The 23,605-nt window shown below is 36.8% G+C and overlaps 1 protein-coding gene across 5 annotated transcripts in view; it reads right to left on the bottom strand.

Annotated features, from left to right (window-relative positions):
• Positions 1-23,605, bottom strand: part of SUGCT (succinyl-CoA:glutarate-CoA transferase) — a 334,455-nt gene that overhangs the window by 297,443 nt on the left and 13,407 nt on the right. For 4 of the 5 annotated variants that reach the window (XM_067291226.1, XM_067291225.1, XM_013955712.2 and 1 more), the window contains exon 6: positions 23,138-23,258. The exons of the other annotated variant lie outside the window; for it this stretch is intronic. In XM_067291226.1, the coding sequence (XP_067147327.1) occupies positions 23,138-23,258 (121 nt within the window). The remainder of the gene's footprint in view (positions 1-23,137; positions 23,259-23,605) is intronic. 5 annotated transcript variants of the gene reach the window in all.

The following is a 23,605-nucleotide window of genomic DNA, read 5'->3' on the forward strand; positions in this document are numbered from 1 at the left end:
GTTATATTACATTATACATTAATTACTGCATCACAACAATTCCTGACAAATGGAAGAACTGAGAGCATTTCTTTTCCCCAGATTTTTTCAGTTGGATCAGAGACACCAAGATACTAACTGCTCTTTATCTGGAAATAAATCTTAGCTACTTCTCTAGGATTGGTGTGGCATTCCCGCTCTGACGAAGCTTTGGCCAATTGGTCAATTAGTCTGAAACTCAGGAGAAATCACCTCTGGCACAATGAAGTTCACCACCTCTGTGATTACTGTTTGAGTGCCACATGATGGCATGCAAGCTTTAAAACATACCACTGGAAAACTTATAATATTTACAGGCAACATATGGGGCAAAAGTTTGGGAAAAAATAACATGTCATAACAAACTACTGTTAGTTTATCCACTTAAATACAATCAAAATTGTTAGAGTATACTTACCACATGAGAGACATACTTTACTTTGGAACCCACCCTAAATGATTCTATTCTGAGAAACAGAAATAAATATTATGAAGTGAGAAAGGTCAGGCTGAAGATTAGGAAAATGTAATAACACTAAAAGCTATTAGACTGTAGAAAAGTGTTACTAGTGAAGTTGCCAAGTGTCACATGCTCAAAAATGTTGCATTAAATTTAAAAAACGCTAGCAAATACTATTTCCAAGAAGAACACTGTTAGAATAACAGACTAATGTGCCTTTCCAGATTTAGCTTTATAATGCTAACTAAATGTTAATGCTAATGTTAGCTACAACATAGCTTTATTTTATTTTTGCCAGATGACAGTGGGATTTTTAGCTACATTTATGACAGGCATTCTTCATAAATTTTAAGAAAGCAGGCAAACCAAATAAACAACTCTGTCCCAGACAGAGTTCCATGTGTCCGTAGATCCTATGCTATTCCAAGATGTGTACTGAATACACATTTGGACACTCCGTTTGCTTACTTAGGAGTTACTGATGATATGATGACAGAATTCCTAACGTGTATAAAAACAGATCATTTTGCCTATGAGCTGCCTGAAAGCATCTGGGATAAACAGACACCAATGTTTTGCAAGATCATCACTTAAAGGACAACCAGCTAAAAAATGATTTCTTTTTAAGGTAGGTTATCTTTACTTCATTTGGAATTTTTTACAAGGGTTCAAAACCACTACTTTTATTTCTCAAGTTCTTGTACATTTGACTTGTATTTGACAGGGTTTAATGCTTTCCCCAGGAGAGTCAATCACTTGAATGTAGTTCACACCTTCCACAAAGCAACAGAAAGAGAGGCAAATCTTAAAAAACAAGAAAGCATGACTAAGATCACAGAAACTATAAGGTAGAAATAAGAATTAGTGCAACACTGCAATTACTAATTCTTTTTTGCTTTTTAAATAAGATTTGCTTTCAAACTAATGATGACCTTGTAATTAATTGCTACAGGAAAATCTGAACATGATATTCTGCGCTATAAAAAGCAAGGTCAGCATTTCTCATGATGACCTTTGTCCAAAATATTAGTATCACATGCTAAAGAAAACCAAAACCCATCATTTCTGCACTTCTTCATGATTTGATAGCATGATAAAACTTTATAAGACAAAATGTAAAACACATTGTACTAAAAGAGAGAAAAAACCCAACACAGAGACATGCTGTCAACACAGACCAATTCCCTGTAGCTTGATTCCCACATGACAAATAACATTATAAAGTCAGTCTGTATGGGATATTCTGAGCAAAACACAGAAAATATGTTCAACATAGGCATTTCTACAAACAGGGACTAAATATTGTCACAAATTCAATCCAGATAGATGGCTATCCCTGCTGAATAACAAATTAATGAGAAACACCTTTTGACTTGTTCTATTGCCAAAAGAAAATATTCAATTAAAGACAGCTTACATCTTTACTTAATAAAGATTAATGAAACAAGCAGAAGAACACAAGCAATTCTCTGATGAGAAAAGCCAAAAATCTAACAGATGCATTATATGAAAGTCTGCAAAGTCGGAGCTGCCAAATATGTTAGCAAAACAAGTAACGACTTTTGGAAAATGCTTGCCATGTGTTGGTCAGAAGGAAAGGAAGTACAGCTTCCTGGGTAGGCAAGCTTACAGGAGATCAGAACCGATATGGAAAAGGTGAATTCAGAGCCAATAGTCAAGAGAGATGAGAGGAGTGAAAAATAAACTTAAGTCAGCAAGCATCAAAATCTGACCAGCAGTCTGATAAACACACTTCATTTCCCAACTGATGATTGTGAATATGTATACGTTATATCAATTACTTTATTGCTTTTAACACATGCTGACTTAAACATTTTAAGCCTGAATTTTAAACAATATCATGTGCTATAAATTGGAAGGCAAAGATAAAATAAAATGATTAAATCATATCCAAAACTTTCTGCAAAGATTTTGCTACTGAAAGACTCAAAGGGGACAAACAATAGCCTCTGCCAGATGTCCAGCTCCATTCAAGTTTAATGTGATCTGGGCACCCAGATCCACTCGACTCCTCTGAAAACCCCAACCATGCTTTTGGAACGCAGCCATGGGCTGTTTCAAACTATGCAAGTCTGGACTTTACCAGGCTTTTCATCAGGCCTGCAACTTCAGGGCCATGTTTTCTAGCTCTTCAACATGCTAACTACAAGTCAAGAGAAGGCAGATCTTCCCTGCATAACCTAAGTTGTAATTATCTAAGAGATGCTACTACCACTCTTGTACCCTGAGTCAGCTAAAATTTAACTAGTCACACACTGAGTGTCAAGGTACAAGTGGCTTCCGCATCAACCTAAGTGGAAGTGCATTTCTACATGACCTCAGAAATCAAACAAGACTCAGCACCCGTTTTCTGAAAACAAAATTTTGATTAAAAAAATTATACTCCTAGAAACCCCCCTTTCCCCCCTTCTAAGGATGTTGAGACACCCCTAACTTTCCTAACACTGTTTTTGGTTTATACATATATGTCTAGCTACATACTCTTAGAGGTAACAACTTGCTCCTGGCACTATACCTATCCTGCTTGGTATAGATAGAGTTGATCTTATGACTACAAATACTTGTACTGTAAATACTCAAGCGAATTTTAAAATAGTTAGACCAAATACTGCTAGCAGTATAGCAGTGGCATTACCCCAGAATCCATCACAGGTTGTAAAACCTTTGTAGAAACTAGCTAAATACTTAAATGAACTGTGTATTAATCTTTATGCTGCCTCACCTGCTTTACTAGAAAACACTTTCCACACACACCTGCCTTTGCTGTGTTATTATTCCTAATGTAAGGGAGGAAATGTTTGTCACAAACATCTCATTAATGTTGGGAATAAGCCAGGAGTCCATAGAAAGACTACATACTTCAGTTCAAAAGATACTACCAATCTTGCTATTTCTGTAGTTGATAAATTTATAAAACTAAGGAGCACCTGTAAGCTGCGCTAAGAATATTTACAGTTCTATGGGTAAACAGTACCGTGTCAGGATAAGCTTAGAGAAATCTCAATTCTAAGGCCTCAGATACATGATAATATCTGATAAAGATGTGATTTTCCTATGATTAGACAGAATGTCAAAGTAACTACTTAATTATGTAATTACTTCTCACCTGAATCAGGCAACATTCATTCTAAAATGCTGATTATCTCAACAGACCTTCATTTGGTGTGAATACACATAGTTCTGCTGACAAACCAACCTTTGCAGCTATGTCCACTCATAGAAACTGACCTTGTTCGAGCATTGCATTGCACTGCATTGCTGTGTGTGCGTGTGTTATAACCCTGTATTTTTCCTCCAAGTTCAAATAGGCATCCCTCTAAGGGGCATTAATTATTACTAACTGAAGTTGGAAAAGTATGCCAAATGAACTCAAAATAGGTTAAAAACAAAACAAAAAAGCTTTCCAAAACAGAAGTCTAAAATTTAATTCCCAAAAGGGATTTTTAAGTTATATGTAATATATTCTTAAAACTCCAGGCTTCCTCACAACCCAGTAACTTTACTGCAATAATCTTATTGAAATATTTTGAGCCCGACTACAGTTTTTTGGTTTATACACACAAAACATGGATCAAACAGTTCAACCCTTATCCAGCTTGAAAAATGAGCACCTACCTCTAGAGTTCTGGATGTCAGAAATAAAAGTGAGTATCATTTGCAGTCACAACCTAACATTAATTTTTATCCAACATAGTAAAGGTGTAAATCCCAGTTTGATGGATAAATGAACTGTAATCACACACCAGATGGAAGTGGAAGTCTGCAGTAGCTTACCAGGATGTTATAGCCTAAGAGTACACAAAGAAAAGTTGAAAGAGTCTTTTTTTGGAAAACCATATGAAAATGAGCTTGAATATTCTTAATGTTAATATATTCCCTGATACAATATATTGTTAAATATGATATTCACTGATCAGTTACAGGAATTCAGCATGCAGAATGGTAAAAAGTAAATGAGTCCAATTACTCAAGAGACATACATGTAAGAACAGATTAATTCAGTCATTATTTATTATCTGAACTTAAATATTTTTCTCCTAACAAATCTTCCCAGTTGACTCCTTAGCAATGGGCATATGTGAAAAGAATCTTCACCTTCACAGAACAGATATCTGTAGGGGATGCAACTGATATTCCACATCCTGGTTATTTTCCATAAAGATGTTTTTAATACAGTTACCTCTAATCAAATTCTCTGACTTGTATCTTGTTGATGAGAAACAGCTTTCAAAAAAATAAAACAAAACATACAAGATATAACAGGATAACAGAGAAAGAGAAAGGAATGTCCAAACAACTGAACAAAATTTTGATTGGACAAAGTACTCCAATGATCTTGGGACATCACTTTGTGAAGGTTGTCATAACTGCTGTGAACTTAATAGAATTAGAGCAATTTACAGCAGCAGAGGAAAAGGAATCTGAATTTCCAGAGCATGTATTTAGTTTTTTCAATTCTCATGTTAAGAGAAGTTAGGACACATCATGAAATGCACATCTATATATCTTAGGATCATGACTTTAATTTGACAGAAATAAAAGAAACCGACAATCGCGTCATATATCATGAGCAGGTTTATTGTATGAAGAATATAGCTTTATATGAGTAAGCATCTTGTAGACACAGCTTCATATAATTGTTTTGAAAATGTACTATCAAGAGAGGTTACAAAATTTTGCTTTTATTTCTCCCCGCCACCATTCTCCTCTTGAAAAGCTATTCAGAGTTCACTGCGATACAATTTCACTGTGTGCATGTATTCTGATTGGTCAATAGCGCTATTGTGAAGTACTGAGGGAACTTAATGTGTTTTTCTTCTACTCCAGCCTTAGTTGCTCCCTATAACTTTTAAAGCACCATAGTTTCTTCTTTGATAAAACAAATGAATATATAAAAAAAGTCCAGAGGAAAAAAAACGAGTTATTCCTGATATATCCAAAAGATAGTGCTGAGAGGGACTTCTGGAAGTTCACCCCACTGTCACAAGACACCAGTATCTATGCCCAATTTCATTCCTGACAGACGTCTGTTCTTACAGAATTCCAGTGATGATGATGACAACTTCACAACACATGCAAGGAATCTATTCCTGTTAGAAAGCTGTCCTATCTGTTAGAAAGCTTTTCTTAATGTTTAACTGGAATCTTTTTGCTGAAATTTAAATGATTACTTTTTGTCATATGTGTTACAAACATGGAGAACAGATCATTCTCTTCTCTTTACAAGAGCTTTTAGTTATGGAAGGACTGTTATCCACAAACCTATTCTCTTTACAACCTCACTTTGTTGTAAAATCTGCAACTTTCAAAGTTTTCTCTACAAGACGACTTGCAGACCAGCGGTTTTCAGCCAACTTTGTCATAAACAGTGGGATACAGAATGCTTTTACTGTTCAAACAGATGGAAGAGTGCCAGATACTGCCACCATTTTGGCTTCTATAAATGATAGGACACAGGCTATTTTTCAATAATTTGTGTCTTCCTCCACACCCAAAACTGCCAGTAGCTAAAAAGAAGACAAAGTGCTTTATTTTATCACAGTATTTTCAAAACAAAATTAATAAAGACCATATGCATACTGGGAAACATTTTCAGGTCAAGACAAGCTTCTTATGGTCTTCCTACCAACCTAATAATACTCACAGAAAATACAGTGAATGGGCACATCAAAGACTCATGATCTTTGTACCATCTAATAAGTCATATTGATCAGTTTCTTTAGTGAAGTCTCTAAACCTTGTCATTTTAACAATTAAAAAAGAAAAAAAACACACACAAAGAGAAATCCCACAAACCTCTCATGAAATAATCCCATTGTGCAAGAAGAAAGATTAATGAAACAACATAAAGCAGAACAGAAGATTACAAGACAGGCTGTTTTCTGAAAATAATTCCTTTTGAAATCAGAATAGAAATCTTTAATAACGATTCAAATGTTTGGTGATCTTCCCTGGGTCTCCTCTTTAGAATACTAAAACTTAAACAGAATATATACTGTTTTACAAAAATCTGTTACAAGGCTTTTGAAGCTGCTTAAAATCTTCCAGCTTTATTTCCGTTAACTTAGCTAGGCATCAGTCCAAATATAATAGCTATTGAAAAATAAACCATCAGTGTCTCCACAATTGCACTGTGTTGCTATGTTGTTCATATTCAGGATTTCAGCATCTAATCCGATTTCATTCACTGTAAACTAACCCAGTGTCAAATCTTACCACTCACAGGCTCTGTCTGCTATGGTATTCTTCATTAGGTCAGAGTCCAAGAGCCTGAAGTTTCAAATTTTATACAGAATACCACTAATTTCAGTGTGCTTATATTACAAGAACAAGCAATGAACGCGAATTTGTAAAACTACCACTTCCATACACAGCTGAAACTCAATACTGAATTTTAAGGCTAGGAAGATTTACAGCTTGATCATTAAACTTTGGGTTCTCCTTCCTTGTTCAGTATGAAGCATGTACAAAGTGTTTCAGAATTACACTCAGTTTCAGCTGTTTCTTATTCCTAAAATCATTCGCACTATTTTGGAGAGTCAGGCTATGTGTGACTGAAGAAATAATAGAGTAAAAAAAAAACAACACAGCACTCCTGCTAGGATGCTCAATGCAAGCACAAAAGGCTAGCTAAAATTACTTGAAGCAAAAGAATGCATCCTAGCTGCTGATGGTGTGCTGGTGAGGGAAGCAGCACAAGCTCAAAGCATTAGAGTCACTCACCTAAAACACCCATCTTTCTGGAGGCTGTTGATTTGCACATCAGATCTGACTTATGCAAGGATATCAATTCTACCAGCAGAGAGCAGAGGCTGTCAGCTCCCATCTGTTTTTCAGCAGCCTTTGTTTCAACACGCCTCCTTTCAGCTTCCACCCTTTTAGTTTGGATTACTGATACGTTTTGGAAGTTTGGCTGTGTCTATGCCAGAGCCCTTTACTACTCTAGAGATAACAGTGCACTGTACACTGGCAAAGCACCACTAGTGCAAATATAGCTCTCCAGGCCAAACTACATTTCATACGAGAACGTAAAACCATTCACGGAAACGCACCTCCGAGCAAACCAAGTTTAGCAGTAAAAGTGCAGTTTTGCCAATATAATAGCACATTTGCTAAGGGCTTCTGCCAAAACAGCTAAGCTGGTCAGTGTTCGCACCTCTTCACATCCCCGACCAACACAGCTGTGCTGACAGAAGCCTGTTGTATAGAAAACAGTCTCATGCTCAGTTCCAAAAAGTTTGTCAACCAGCTGAAATTTACAGAAGCCTCCTCCTTTGAACAGGCTTGTTTTGGATCCCAGAATGCTAATTCTGCAAGGAGCGGAGAAAAACATACAAATCCACCAACAACGTTAATCTGTTTTAAGTAGGAAAATTATCCTTTGGCTCTACAGGCTCACAAAGCATAATTACATTAGTTCTGCACAAGGAAACATCTTTAAAGCTTTCTTTTGTTCTGAAACACCCTATAATGAGTACCACAAAGTCACATTTTACTTCCATCACCCCCGAACTGAATACATACTTTTTATGTACACAATAAAGGTTAAAGACATACTGTTGCCATCGTCACTAGAAAACATAACACAGACTCCAAAAGTCCGCCCCATTTTGCTTCTCCTCTGACTAGAATTACCAAGCTAAATTACTCTGTAACATGCCTCTGTAAAACTCTGTTGTTTCACATTTTACTCTGTTGTCTTTTGGAAACTTGTGTTCTCCAATTTGGTTGTAAAGGTGTATCTGAGGGGAGTATTTAGTCCTGCAATTGGTATTTGGGCAACAGATAACACTCCGGAGGAACAGAAGACAGCAAATCCATCCTTGTGCTGTCTCAGCTGTGCTATCGAGTGTAAAGGCTTAGCTGGTGTCTGAAAAGCATAGGAAAATGAATACAAATGAACTAGATGACGCAACAGGCCCAGCTAGCTACATAATCTGTCTCCAGAAACAGAGAAAAACAGATGCCAATATGAACAGACAGACCTATCTAGTATTTTTCTCAAGTACTTTCCCAGCCTCCAACAGTCTGCAGTTGAGGAACTTCCTGAATAAACAGATATGGTTTTCATTTTCTTCACAGTTCATCTTTACAGCACAACACAGTTCACAGGCAAAGGTGTATAACACTTTCCAAATCAACTGTTAATGGGTAATGTGTACAGAAAACCTTCTCAAGTTTCGGGTGCACAGATGAAGCAAAAAGGATTTTGAACAAAATTGCTATACTCTAACAAGCAGTCCCAAGAATTCTCATCCCATTAACCAAGGACCCAAAATATATGACCCTTAAAAAAAGAAGTATTAAAAGAGATTCAACAATAAATTAGAAGTAATTGAAAGTATTCCTTTTATTTGTTATCTATTTTTGACTTTTTAATTAATGGTGGGATCATTGTTTCCAAGCTTTCTTCACAATGATCAGGATTAAGAAAAAAATCAAGTAAAAACAAGAGTTATTACAAAATAACACAACTCCATATTATAAAAAAAGCACCAAATATATCATTAAACCCAGCATGGAAAAATTACTGAATCTAACACACTCATACGATGGTTTTTCATGTGCATCCAGAAAAGCAGAAGAGGTAACATCCTGTTTGCAGACGGATTACCAATGACATGAAACACGCAGTAGGAAAGATTTAGATGATCTTCATAAGCAACAGAAATCAAGTTCCCTGTACAGCATCAGGAAGAACATCCCACTCATTTAACTATGTTTCAGCAGGCTAGCAATTAGCATCACTGGCTGGGAAAAGAAATGATAAACTCCCACTGTTCTTGGACATTTATTTCTGTATAAAGCAGTCTGTAAGGTCTTTTGCCTTCATTCCTGCCATATAACATTATGAATGTTATATGAATGATTTTTACATAAATTAAGTTTCATGTGATTAGGATTGCCGTTTATACTGCATATACTAAGTATCTTACTTTGGGAAGAAATCATGGCCCTAGAATTCCAGTCCTGAGGCAGCAGACTCTGCTCTGCAACATGGGCCAAGCAAAAGAAGGTTTGGGGACTTCAGAGGTGACTTTCTGCAAGAGGCAGCAAAGCAGAGGCAAGATACTATCTTAACTTCCGCTGCCAAAATGCATATAAGTCTTTAAAACATGATAGTCTCTCAGACCACATAGATAAATTTCAGAAACCTCAGCTAAAGTATCATCTCCCTTTAACCAGCAGATATCTCTTCTCACAGTCTCTCTCCTGGAGTTCTACACACTGCACTTTTTCCTGCGGAGGTCCTGAGAGTACGTCCACAGCACATACTGCTGTGCCATGATAAATGACTGAACTACAAAAGTCAGGCTACAAAAGCAACGCAGCTGTATCAGCACAACACTCCAGGGCCAACATAATGTGTTCCTTTAGAAGAAGCTCAGGTTTTTCCGTACAACACTATCAGGTGATGTAAACATATTCTAACTGGCCTCAAAAAGCAAGCATACATTCACAATTTTTATAAAGGAAAGAAACTATATAAACAGATCTGAGTTTTTCTATAGATTAACCAACCTGTGGAACAACATATGACACAGTAACCATCACTGATATGCCAATGCATCTCCCTTATAATTGCTTTATTCTTAGAAAAAAGAACCGTTTCTTTATTCATAGAAATAAGTAACTTCTTCAAAATTATAACTGAAAAAAGCACTTTTTATTTCAAAGCTATATTTGGACATCTGTATTTCTACCAGCTAATTTCCTTGCATAAACAAGACTGCCTGTTTTACATAAAAATCAAAGTTTTCTGGCTTGATGGCTCAGCCAAAAAGAAAAAATGACATGACCCGGATACTCACAAATGACATCTTTTATTGCTAAAGGTTTTTCAGACATTTAGATGTCTAATTTCTACTGAATTCACTGGAGTTAGGCATCTAGACAGAAATCAGGGTATCTTGCACTCATGAGATAATACAAAACTACCTCTTCTACATGAAGTTTTTTCCAAACATTAAGTTAGTGAAATTCTGCTTGTAAACACAGTATAATACAAATATAGATTAAAACTGTCACATCAGATTCTTTGGCTACTTTATCCATTTGGTAAATCCAAAAGGTAAGGCATGATAGTTTGATAAGCTGTCCTACTTCCTGGCAGCATATGAAGAACTTGCTCCTCGGCCTTGATTAACACCATACCAAAAAAAGCCTGCAATCATAATTTATTTTGTCTAACTTCTTTACAAGGTTTTTGTAAGAATATGGCCCTAGAATATTTAATTATTGCACTTTATAAATTAAAGTTGTTTCCAAAAATTAATAGGCGCAAACTGCATAGATAAATTAAAGGGAAACCTTTCCTCTACAATGCTCTAACAATTTTAAATATTCAGTCTTCCAGTTTCATAGCATGTCTTTATCTACCACTTTTGAGAAAGAAATGACTAATATATCTGCATTATTTTTTATGTTGCTCTTGTATTCCCAATTATTTCCCTTAAAATCAAAGACAATTCAGTTCTCCAATGCTCATGTCAAAACTCTTATTGTTTTAATTACCAGCTCCCAAAACTTATCTTAATTTTTTTCCAACATCCTCATTCCTTGAAAACCAAGTAGCCTTTTGGCTACACCTACACATTGAACAAGAGTTTTTGCTGATACTTCACATCCCACCGGGAGCTTCATTTAAGAGCTACTGTGTAAAAATGTATAGAACGTTTTATGGAGAGAGGATTAGGTGGCCACAGTGGCTCCTTCTGATAACACATAGCAGTATAAGTCAAATTTGTTCTTGAAAGAGATCAAACAATTCAGACTCCACAGCCTTCTCTGACAATCTACTCCCTATCCTTACCATTAGGGATGTTTTCCCTTCAAAGTTCAAAGTCTAATTTCATTTTTTTTTTTTTTCAATTTTAGCCCTGTCTCCTGTGGTTGAAATGAACAGAATATTCCCACTCTCTTTGCAACATTTTGTTGCAAAAATATTTGAAAACTACTATGCTCCCTCCTCTATTGTCTCTAATTTAGAAAGAATTGAGGTTTTCAAGCTACCTTCTTTCATAGGCAACGTTTCTCATCCGTAGCCTTTTCTTCCCTCTCAATGCTCTTCATTTTTCCACGTCATTTTCAAAATACAGCACCCAAAAGTAGACGTAGCCTTCCATCTAAGATCTTAAAGATGTGGAGTAGGGCAGAAAATCAGTCTGTTAGTCTAGACTCATCTTTATATGATGTTAGTCTTTCATATAACAATAAGACATTATTGACTCATGTTCAACTTTGATGATGTGCCATCACCTTCAAATCTTCTCAGAAAAACCTTCTCTAACCCATTATTCCACAAGCTGTATTAATGCATTTGATTATTTCTGCCTAAACACAAACTGGACTTCCTCCAACTTTTAGTTCTACCCACTATGTTTTACTCGTGTAGACGAATTGGACACATTCATTTTTAATTCTAATCCTTCTGTATGTATGCACAAGTGGACTCTGAGGTGCATGGAGATCTCAGGAACTTAGAGTACAGCTCTTACACCAGGACTGTATCACACGACTGCCCATGGGGCTGTGCTGACACAGGTACTGTTGGGAATTATACACATCTCTGGCTGTGGCAGGAAATAAACTGAGCAGAGCTGCTGAGCACAGACCTACATGACTCTTCTAGGAGTTAGCCACACTCCCAGAACCAGTTAGGGGTTCCCTTCCCCATAAAGGGGAGCACAAGGCAAGAGAGCAACCATTGTCTTCTATCTATAAGCCAGCTCCAGATTCCCCCTGCCTCTCAACTCTAAAATCCACAAAAACACTTCGTAGCTCTTGATCATATGAGAATTTTGTGATTAAGCTGATCAAGACGGTTGCTGATCCCCATTCTATTCCATCGCCCATTTTGTTCAAAAAAATACTGAGCAATATCTGAGTTTTGAGGTATTGCCTTCCACGTCAATCATGAAATACCAATAGCTATTCTTTATATAGCAACAAATATCTGAGATAGCAGAGATGGTTTATCTGATCACTCTTGAACCTATTTTATTACTACTTTCTGTATATCACATTTCCCTAGCTTATTTATGAAAACATTGTGCGAGAGTGTCAAAAACTTTACTGCAGTCAAAATATACGGCACAAGGTTTATCACCCTGTTACAAATGGAAATTAGACTTTCCCAATAATGATTTGCAGCTCTAGAAATCCACACAGTTTGCTACTCAACTCCTCATAAACCTGTGTTCTAACGGACAATTTTACCTCTGGTCCATGACTAACTAACTTTCCTTAACAGGTCACTCACATAAAATTTCAAACTATCAAAAAAAGTGACAGACCAGTCTTTAATCCATCCATCTTCCAATTACAAACTGCCAAAACTAACAGATTGGAGAAGCTTGATTTTCTTTTCCAATGCTGGAAGACTATTTTTAATCTCATCAAGCTCAGGTAGACATTTTATATTTTCCCCCCTCCAAATGCTTTATGTGATTACTATCAGTACATAAATTTGTACCCTAAAACTTGCAAATTTGATTTTTTGAGAGAGAGGGAGAGAGAGAGGGAGAGAGAGAGGGAGAGAGAGAGGGAGAGAGAGAGGGAGAGAGAGAGGGAGAGAGAGAGGGAGAGAGAGAGGGAGAGAGAGAGGGAGAGAGAGAGGGAGAGAGAGAGGGAGAGAGAGAGGGAGAGAGAGAGGGAGAGAGAGAGGGAGAGAGAGAGGGAGAGAGAGAGGGAGAGAGAGAGGGAGAGAGAGAGGGAGAGAGAGAGGGAGAGAGAGAGGGAGAGAGAGAGGGAGAGAGAGAGGGAGAGAGAGAGGGAGAGAGAGAGGGAGAGAGAGAGGGAGAGAGAGAGGGAGAGAGAGAGGGAGAGAGAGAGGGAGAGAGAGAGGGAGAGAGAGAGGGAGAGAGAGAGGGAGAGAGAGAGGGAGAGAGAGAGGGAGAGAGAGAGGGAGAGAGAGAGGGAGAGAGAGAGGGAGAGGGGGGTATAATATTCACAGTTCTCCAGACCTGCCTTTTCATTCTTAAACAACATTAAGAACTACTGGAAACATGACATGCAGTTTGTTCCAACAGCATCTCTTTTTGACATATCCAACTGACAGTGCATTATATTCTATTATTAAAAAGCAATGCATTTGTTGCAAATTTATCTATGCAATTCCTTTCATTGAAGACTGGTACCAAGACATCAACCCTCCTTTTTGCGCTGTTCCCAGCCTCCTTAATTATCTCATTCTCTCAAATTATTCTTGCTTTTAATATATTTAAAAGATGGCTCATGTGTTTCTACAACTGAAAATCTGAAGAGTTACAGCTAATTCTCCTAATTTCCATTTCACTCTTCTGCATATCATCCTGCTTGCATTGCTTAAGAATTTTCATCTGAGCCTATTTAGCTCCCACAGCCTCTGCACCTTGCTATTTAGGCATTCTTCTTGCCATTTCAGCATTTTTCAATTTATTTTATCTAGTTTTAGGGTCATTTGACCAAATTAACTTTTTTTATTAGAAAAAAAAATCTCTTTTCAGTAATTTTGGGTCTCTGAAATTTTAATAAAGGGTTACCAGATTCATGATTAAGACCATTTCTATAGTCACTATCATTTAGCGACAACTGTAGTTACTGCTTGAGCCAGCTTCTTTCCTCTTTGTATGCTGTCTCAATAAATAGTAATTTTCAGCATAAAAAATTATTTTTCCAATGATAGCACATTGTGAATTTTTGTTTTGTTTTGTTTTGTTTTTTAAGTAGAATCTATCATTTTGGGGGCAGGTAATTATCAATTTGCACCAAGTAACTACATTCAGACCTATAACTATCTAGAAATGGCAGGATCAACATGAGGTGGGGGAGTGGGGAGGGGGCACCAAGCCATAGACACTCCAAGTTACCTATTATTGTATAGGCCAGAATCATTTAGCAAGAGGGAGTCTACAAATTGTACCTAATCCAAGGCAATTCCACATGTCTCACCGCAGTTAGTTGACAAATTAGAGGATTCTAAGAACACTTTGGCTAGTCTTTGCCCAGCAAAATGCACTGTGGTTGCTTTCTTTTTTTTTCCTCTTCTTCCCCTGTTGTGAAAATACTAGGGGCAAAGTAGGATATGTATCAAAACTATAACATTACATCTTCTCATGGGAAACAGCTGCAAATTATCACTACAAAATAAGATGCATCTGAAAGTACCAAATGCTGGTCTTTTGAGTTATCAGTAACTCTTACAGAGAAAGGCCAAAAACTTATGATAGATTAATCAGAATCACTCAAGAAATGCATGAATTGGACATGATCCTCTGCAACATGCTCTAGGTGACTCTGCTTGAGCAGGGGGGTTGGACTAGATGATCTCCAGAGGTCCCTTCCAACTTCAACCATTCTGTGATTCACCTGTTACTTTTGCAGAAGAAACGTGTTTATCCATAAGTCTTAAAGACTTTATGAACATTAGAAAGGTGCGTATATAACAATGCCAGATTTGGACCCAAATGAAACCTCAGACAACACACAACACTTCTTCTATACACCTTTTGTCACTCTTTCCACCTATTTTTGTCATTTTTAAGACACAACTGCTTGCTAACAAACACAATTAAGAATTTAGTACAGTCAAAATATTTGTAAAATCAGAGTTTTTAGACTGCAATTCTTTGAGACAGAGACTTTCATTCTAATGGGCCTGTAAACCCCCAAGAAATGTAATCTGTTACAGTAATACAAAGTCAATGATAAAAATACCAATGCCAAAGATCTTATCTTCCTAGCTTTTTTGGTTCTTCTGGTTGAACTAAGAATATTTTTTGCATAATAGATTATTACTATGGCTTCAATTTCTTTTCATACAAATACACCAGAACATCTTTACAGAAGGAAGACAAACAACTAAGCATCACACACGTTTTAAGTATTAGAACGACAGAGGAAGATATTTAAAGGAGATTTTGTAATGCCACAAGCAACATGGAAAGCAACTTGCATATGACAAGATTACTTAACTTCCTAGAAAAGAATAAGGAGGGAAAGCAAGGAAACAAAAACTAAGAAACACTAACTTCAGTAAAACCTGCCCACCAGAGAAAAGCAAGCACAATTTAATCAACAAAAATAAAGAGGGGGAAAAAAGAAATAAGTGCACCTGACAGGGGTAAGTTTTATCATTCAAAAACAAAATACAAAATTCAATGTCTTTCAAAACATATTGCCTTCAGAGCTTTTCAGAAAAAAAAAACAGTGCTTTGATTTGAAAACACTGTCAATGTTCTCCTTTTAAACAGTGCCCCCTTCTGTTCAGAAATAAATCGTGCCATTCTCCTTGCAATGCTACACAGCCTATACCAATAGCAATAAATGGCCACTCCCTCGTGACCTGTACGTGATTTACTTTAACCAGCCAATTTTGAACAACTTAAACCGATTTCAACCACACAACTGTCATAATATATTATATTTAAACTAGTTCTAAGATTACCATCATCAGCAACAAAGCCAACTCATGAGTGAGAACAGACAGTTTGGGGCTTGAGAGCACTCACAAAGCAGCAGGAATGGTGGGAAGTATCTCGGAAATCCTCAGCCCAGCAACAGCCACTGCAAGGCTGGATACATTCAATCACAACTGTTTAGATAAGAAACTCAGTTTACTAATCAGGAGTTCCAAACTGCCAAAAAGGAGACAGCTTTTGGCTTACCGATGTCTAAATTCTTCACCTACACATGACCCTGGACTTGCTGAAAAATTATACTCTATTTCATTTTACAATTGCTAACAATTTACAATAGTCCAAAATTTTAACAGAGGCGATCCGAAATAAACATCATTCCTGTATTTAAGGAAACTTGCTGAAGCCTGAATAAACTGTAAAGTATATCTCCTGACTCCTAAGGAGCGTGTCCTCCAGATTTTACACAACACATGCCTATTCAGCTGAACCAGTCACCTCTGTACATATTCTATTAATAAAAAGCATTTTATATAGTAGAGTCTGTTCTTGATCTTTAAGCTGTATAAGAATCAAAGTTTTGACTGTTTTTAGAATATCTCACAGAATGGTTCTGCTGTTTCTAAGCACAAGACTGGGGTGGAAGGAGGTTTGTTTTGTTACATTATAAAAACAAACAAAAATTCTTATAGATGTTTGCTTAGAAGCCCTAGAATTTCTGTTCCTTGGAATGAAGACTTTAAAAAAAAAAAGGGGGGGGGAGGCTTATGTCAAGATTATGCTTTTTTATTTTATTATTATTTCCATTAAAATGTCCCCAAATACACTTTTAAGGTAAGGGGGAGTGAAGAGGGGCTGGGTGGAAAACACGATACACTTTCCAAGGAAACACTTCTTAGTGCTTCAAGGCTCAGGTCTCCCAAGATTCAGTCTGTGACGCGCATGCTCCCTCATACCACACAGCCCAGCAGTTTGTTCTGACAGATGCACTTACGCTGTCCCCAGAGTAACCGAGTCTGCTCTAGCCCAGTATTACATGACTCTCAGAACTTGCTTTGCTTTTGCTACTCACACCAACTATGCATGTGGATACCACACAAAAACCAAGAATGGAAAGATAGTGTCCCCTCTGCTCTTGAGTCCTCTACCACTGCAATGTAGAAAAGGAAAAACAGCTAAAATGGATTAGAATTAAAGTTCTGAAGGACAGAAAAACAAGATCGCTGGGGAAAGGAAGTTGTAGGAAAGCGCCAGTCTGAAGCCAACGGGGATAGGGAAAATCTGGTATTTGGTGAGGAGCCAAACTGGAAGCAGGAAAGAGTCTGAACTGGCTGAGGTAGGCAATCACAGCTAGGAACTGAAAGGGGGCAGGATACAGACTGGGAAGGAAGGGAAACAGATCTAACAAAGAGACCAGAGGAGTGCACAAAGGCATCAGTAGGTGGGAGAGAGAGAGAGAAATAGCAGTACTAGGCAGTGAGGAAGTGGTGAGGCCAGGAGGAACCATACAGAACTGGAACTGGGATTGATTAGACCAGATTTTAGTGGTGATACTGTGGTTTAAACAGGGAGACCAAAGGAAACATTAAATGAAGAGTGAGCTGGTGACATCTCCATGACATTTCACCTATCACCCAGAAGTAGAAATAAGTTTAATGGAATATTAACAGATGGCACAGATGAACCATTCACAACTACAGCAACGCAAAATACTCCAAAGACAGACCAGCTCCATCTGGCTCAACATCAAGGAGTACAAAATACAAATTCCTGTGCAACAAGCCACAAGAGTACACTACAATGAGTGCACCCATTCAGCATCTGAACCACTTCAAGGATCTGGCAAATACCCTAGTTTATAACTGGGGCATAGCTATTCATCACTGTGACCAAGAATGTAAAATACAACCAGCAGCTGCCAAACCTGGCAATAACTGGGGTAAAAATGTTCTAAAATGCAAGCCTTTGGGAAGAAAAGACTATTACTTAGTGCTGACTATCAATTACTGACTCTGAACTCCCAAGACAAATGTATTTTCATATAAATCTCACAAATATCAGTCTTTAAAAGTGCATGCAAGCACCATCTCTACAAAGGGTAAAAAAACAGAAATGATCTTATGATAAAGTTAAAAAAAAATTTTTTTTTGAGCACACTCTCTTTGGGACAGTACAAAGGAAAGATACAGCACAGTCTACAGTCAGAAAGTTACTTTCCATATTTTTGGATAGACTTTAAAATTAAGTCAAGTTGGATATTAAAATTTCTTTATATTTATAGTTAATAACTAGATGAGAGTGCCAAAAACAAGAATCTTAAGACATCTTGATCACAGCTGCTATACAAGTTATGCTGTAGGGTGAGATACATTCCTTCAAGTTATTTGTGTATTGATTGCATTCCATACCTATGATGTTCAAGCCTGAAAGGTAATACAGTTTCAAAAATAAGAGAGCAAACCATTCCAGATGATATTCAGTCTCATTAATGACTTGACTAAAATGGATAAGGAAAACACTGTCCAGTAATTATCTGTAATTTATTAAATGAAACAACTATAATGTCTTCAGCATGTAGACTGAGTAATAAGGGAATGAAAATCAGAAATTAAAGTTGGGAAAAGACCCTGATTCTGACACACTGGACATGTTTATTTCTTAGCTACTTATTTATTATCAAATATTATGTCAGAATGTCTGTCTATGTATTCTCACATCTAAAATGTAATATAGTTCATGATAGTCATTAACAATGACCAACATAATACTGTCTGTTAACAGTAGTTATGATACATAAAACACACCCTTGAAAAAGCATATTCAAAACTTGCCGAGTTAAACAGCATAAATCGTACCACTCCTCTGTTCAAAGACCATACAACATAATTCATGTTATATTGTGTATCATTATCCTTCACAGGATTCCCAAACTAGAAAGGGCTTGAAAACTAACATATTTCTATTATCTCTGGTACAGCCTGTAAGCAAGGTGCAAAATGATGAATGAAATCTCACTGTTTAGATGTGGGACATGGGTTTCTGTAATCAAGATAATTCGTCTCAACAATTTTCAACATTTGGGAAGACAACTAGTCCATTTACTCTGAAGTTCTAGGCCAGTACATCTCTTACATCTGACAAAATACTTTTCTTTAGATCTTCCTTAATTCATATTTTCCATATCCCTAGCTAGGCATTTTATAAACACATAGCTTTTGATGGCATTACCAAATAACCTTAGATTGTGTTCTTAGTCTCTCTTTCCATCTGAAACATTACATTTGAGCTCTCAGGAATCTACGAGATTCAGTTTATCCCAGATTCATGCCACTTCACTTTAATTCCAAACTCTCTTGCATTGTCACAGGCATAGCTCCTGTCTACAGTCAGAGGGAAGCAAGTACCTCTTAAGGACCCATCAGAACACAGTATAACATGCTTTCTGCAGCAGTCTCTCTCACAGGTCCAGGCATCTGTCTCAGATGCCTCACTTAAACTGATTTTTGTTCAAAAGTTGCAGTGCCCAAAATTAAAACATGCAAGACACTGCTTATAGACAGATTCCTGTGCCCAAAGTGCCACTCTCTTCAATAGGCCTCCATATTCAAGAAGCCACAAGCAAAAAACAAAAAGCATTTGAATGCCATGAATAGTGATCAATGCACACGAAAGATGCCTTGCAAAAGCACAGGATTGCAGATGAGGCCCACTGCCCGTTTCAGCAAAGGAATATGAATTAATTTCTGTGTTTACATGAACAGCTTGATGTGTTCAGTTACTATTTTTTCCTGTTTTTTGCATTTTTCACTGGCAAAGTTATGACCCACCTTAACATAGGATCAGACCAAAAATCCACCTTGTTCAGATATATCGATACAGCTATTTTGTAAGTATTCATTTAACAATTTGTTCTGAAACCTTTTATATTGGTTCTTCAGATTGAGAAAGTTTCTCAAATTGATCCCTTGCAGAAGACAGCTCTAGTATGAGAATTCCCCCAACCATCTCCATAATGAACAGCAGTGTAAATAACTTACCTGCCATAATCTTATCTTCCTTGATTTTTTTAAGCCTTAATAAACATCAGTTCTATAGGCTTTCAACTATTGATGTTTACAGAGTAAGTTTATATTATTATATTCTATTATCTTAACATTTCTCCTCAAAATCTTTCTTCTTTTTTTGGACTGTTCTGTTACAGTTTTATATTCAATCTACTGTTTTTTATTTCCTTTCTCTGGACACTACTTTCACTTTTTAGGTTTTATTACTTTTAGCCTACTCCTTCGTCTAACCTCTGTTTGCCTAACCTTATTTGCTTATGGGGGGAAGGTAAAGAAAGCTCTCTGGTCCTCTTTTGATAGGTGATACGTGTTTTAATCAGAGCTGTTAAATTAAAATACTTGCTGATATAAACTGCTTAACAGTTTGATCTCCTTTTCACTGATTCTTGACTTTTATGCATTTTAAGTTAAAAGTTACTACATCAAACTTTTTCTTAGTCTTTTCCCCACACACACAAGAATATTTGAGTGCAGTATAGTCAACAACATTACAGAATGGTTTTTAACTATAATGTCTGGAATTAGGTCACAGACAGTTTAGAAATAAATCAGTTCTTTCCTCTCACATCAGTTCTCTGCCTAATTGCTCCAAGAAAAAAAAAAAACACACATTTTAGTGCCTAAAGTCTTAGTACACCCGTCATAACCCTGTTGTGACGCATCTACATTTGGTCTTAGCCTCTTTAACATGCTTAGATTGCAGCTTTGCTATTTCCTACCTTAACATTACTGATTTCTGATCCCTTTTAGGTACTAGAGATTTTATGTCTTCATTCCCAAAGACTGCATCATCCTTAAACAATGCTCTTTGTCACCTGTTGAACTTCCCCAAGACTTAAGCACCCTCTGTCAAATACATATCAATTCCTTTTAGTATTTTTGAACAAATACAATAGTAATTCCAATGTAAAAATACCATGAAAACTTAATTAAAAGATGAACACAAAAAAATGACCGTAGCTTTACATTTTTAGAAAGAACGTTATTCTCTTTACCCAAGATAAGCAAGATAAGAAACAGTGTTATTTGGGAATGTGAATGATATTTCAACCTCAGTGCACGTTTAAGACTAGGCTGCTGCAATAGTTTTGTATCATATACATTAAAAAAAAAAGTAAAATGATATGGAAGTGTTGTGTTGATTTTACTTCATACAACCTTGTGCAGTATGTCACTCAAGCAATTTTCAGTTCTGATGCAAGTTATTCTGCAACCGTTTCATTACAAGCCATAACAACTATTTCTTCAAGATTTTCCCCAAAACTGATAGATCAATTTAAGAGACCTGATCAGAGTGCAACCAGAATTTAAGATCCCAAGTATTTTTTACAAGTACCTGATAAATATCACTTAGTTCTTCTTACCTCCAAACACCTTTAACCTCGAATGGTCATAGTCTGTCAATGAAATTATGTATATTTACACACCAGTTAAGTGTTAAACTGCAAAACTGTATGATCTTTGTCCATCTTACTTTGAAATTAAATTGCATCTTTCCTTAGCCCATTACTTTAATCAAAGTTTGCATCTATTATCAGTAAAAGATAAAAGTATTCAAAAACAACATGCAGTATCAACAGGAAAGCAGATTTACCAAACTATCAGAAACAAATTCTAACTCAGCTATCATTTTATTCTTTTTCATCAACTCTAGCAGCTATACCAACCCTCCTCTTCCTCCCTTCAAAAAAAACCCCAAAAAACAAAACAAAAAAACACTTGACAAATTGCAATGGTGAGATTACACACATCAACAAATGTGAAAGACATTCTGGTTACTAACAACTAAACAAAAAAAGGTACATAACGAAAGACAAAATAGGTTTCTCAGCAAGACCAGAATATAATTGCCTTTCTGTCCTTGTCTTAAGACACACAGACACGATCAATTGTCTCAACTTACTAAATAGTTACTTGATTCCCATTAAATGTTACCAGTGTTCAATAACTAAAAAGCCAAAGCCATTTATTCTTCAGAAATTCAGAAACATAGTAAGTCTGGTTTGTAACTAGAGTTTTCAAACCAGTCTACAAATATCTGTAACTTCCCTGTTTTAATTTAATTGTATTTTAGCAGTAGACTTTACATGCACAGATCCTTTAATGTTAGTGCTTAATTATTTTTAGTATGGGATTTTTGAGATTTAAAATTAATTTTCACAGAATCACAGAATGGTTGAGGTTGGAAGGGACCTCTGGAGATCACCTAGTCCAACCCCCCTGCTCAAGCAGGGTCACCTAGAGCACGTTGCACAGGATTGCATCCAGGCGCGTTTTGAATATCTCCAGAGAAGGAGACTCCACAACCTCTCTGGGAAATCTGTGCCAGGACTTAGTCACTCTCACAGTGAAAAAGTTTTTCCTCATGTTCAGATGGAACTGTCTGTGTTTCACTTTGTGGCCGTTGCCTCGCGTCCTGTCACTGGGCACCACTGAAAAGAGTCTGGTCCCATCCTCTCGACACCCTCCCTTCAGATACTTGTACACGTTGATAAGATCTCCTCTCAGCCTTCTCTTCTCCAAGCTGAACAGGCCCAGCTCTCTCAGCCTTTCCTCATAAGAGAGATGCTCCAGTCTCCTAATCATCTTTGTAGCCCTTCGCTGGACTTGCTCCAGTAGCGCCACATCCCTCTTGTACTGGGGAGCACAGAACTGGACGCAGCACTCCAGATGTGGCCTCACCATGGCTGAGTAGAGGGCGAGAATCACCTCCCTCGACCTGCTGGCAACACTCTTCCTGATGCACATGTACGCAGGTCCTGATATTCATCTCTACCTCCTTTTCATTCTTCCCACCATTTCCAAACCATCAACAACTCTTCTCCCTTTTCAGTTATCAATCAACTGACTGTAGCAAAGCAACATAAGATTTCCATGAACACAACTCTACAACATAATTCAAAAAGAGAGAGGGAGGCTGCGGAGGGCAATAAAGAAAGCCCACTAAGATTACCAGATTGGAAAACTGTAACATGTAAAACGTTTAAACTGGCACAATAAAACTGTCTGAAGAAAATTAAAACACCAACCTGTCCTACGTTGGTTGTTTTATATCTTCCAATTTAATCTTAACTGACATAAAAATAATACACTTTTATATAACCACAGGACTTTCATAGTAAGATGACTGGAGTAATAAAGGAAATAATAAACAAGAGTTACTAAAACTAAAATACCTGTTATTGAACAGTACACTATGTGAGGAGCAATCTTTTTAATGTCTTCATAACCTAGACCCATTTCAGCCAGTTTCCCAGGGATGTAGTTTTCCACAAAAACATCAGAGACAGCTGCAAGCTTTAAAAAAAGAAAAGCATGAGTAAGATTTGTTAATGAGCTTCCTAAAGTTCAACAAATTCCTCATGTAACTTAAAATCTCACTAATCAAGATTGCTCCTGTCTTTCTGGCAGAAAAAATTAACAAACCTAGACAGATTGCTTAGGTATGCTAGACTATGCATCTCTGCTAACTACACATTAGAGGTGTTGTGTACCTAGAAAAGACTCTCTATAAAAATCCTAAAACCATTAGATAAAACTGCAACGTAATTGTATTATCAGCATTATATCAATTTCCAACCATAAGTTACAGAACTGTCATCAACTTTATATGTGCACTTAGAGGAAAAAGTGGGTAGAAGGGA

Source organism: Apteryx mantelli, chromosome 2 (assembly GCF_036417845.1).
Source record: "Apteryx mantelli isolate bAptMan1 chromosome 2, bAptMan1.hap1, whole genome shotgun sequence".
NCBI lineage: Eukaryota > Metazoa > Chordata > Aves > Apterygiformes > Apterygidae > Apteryx > Apteryx mantelli.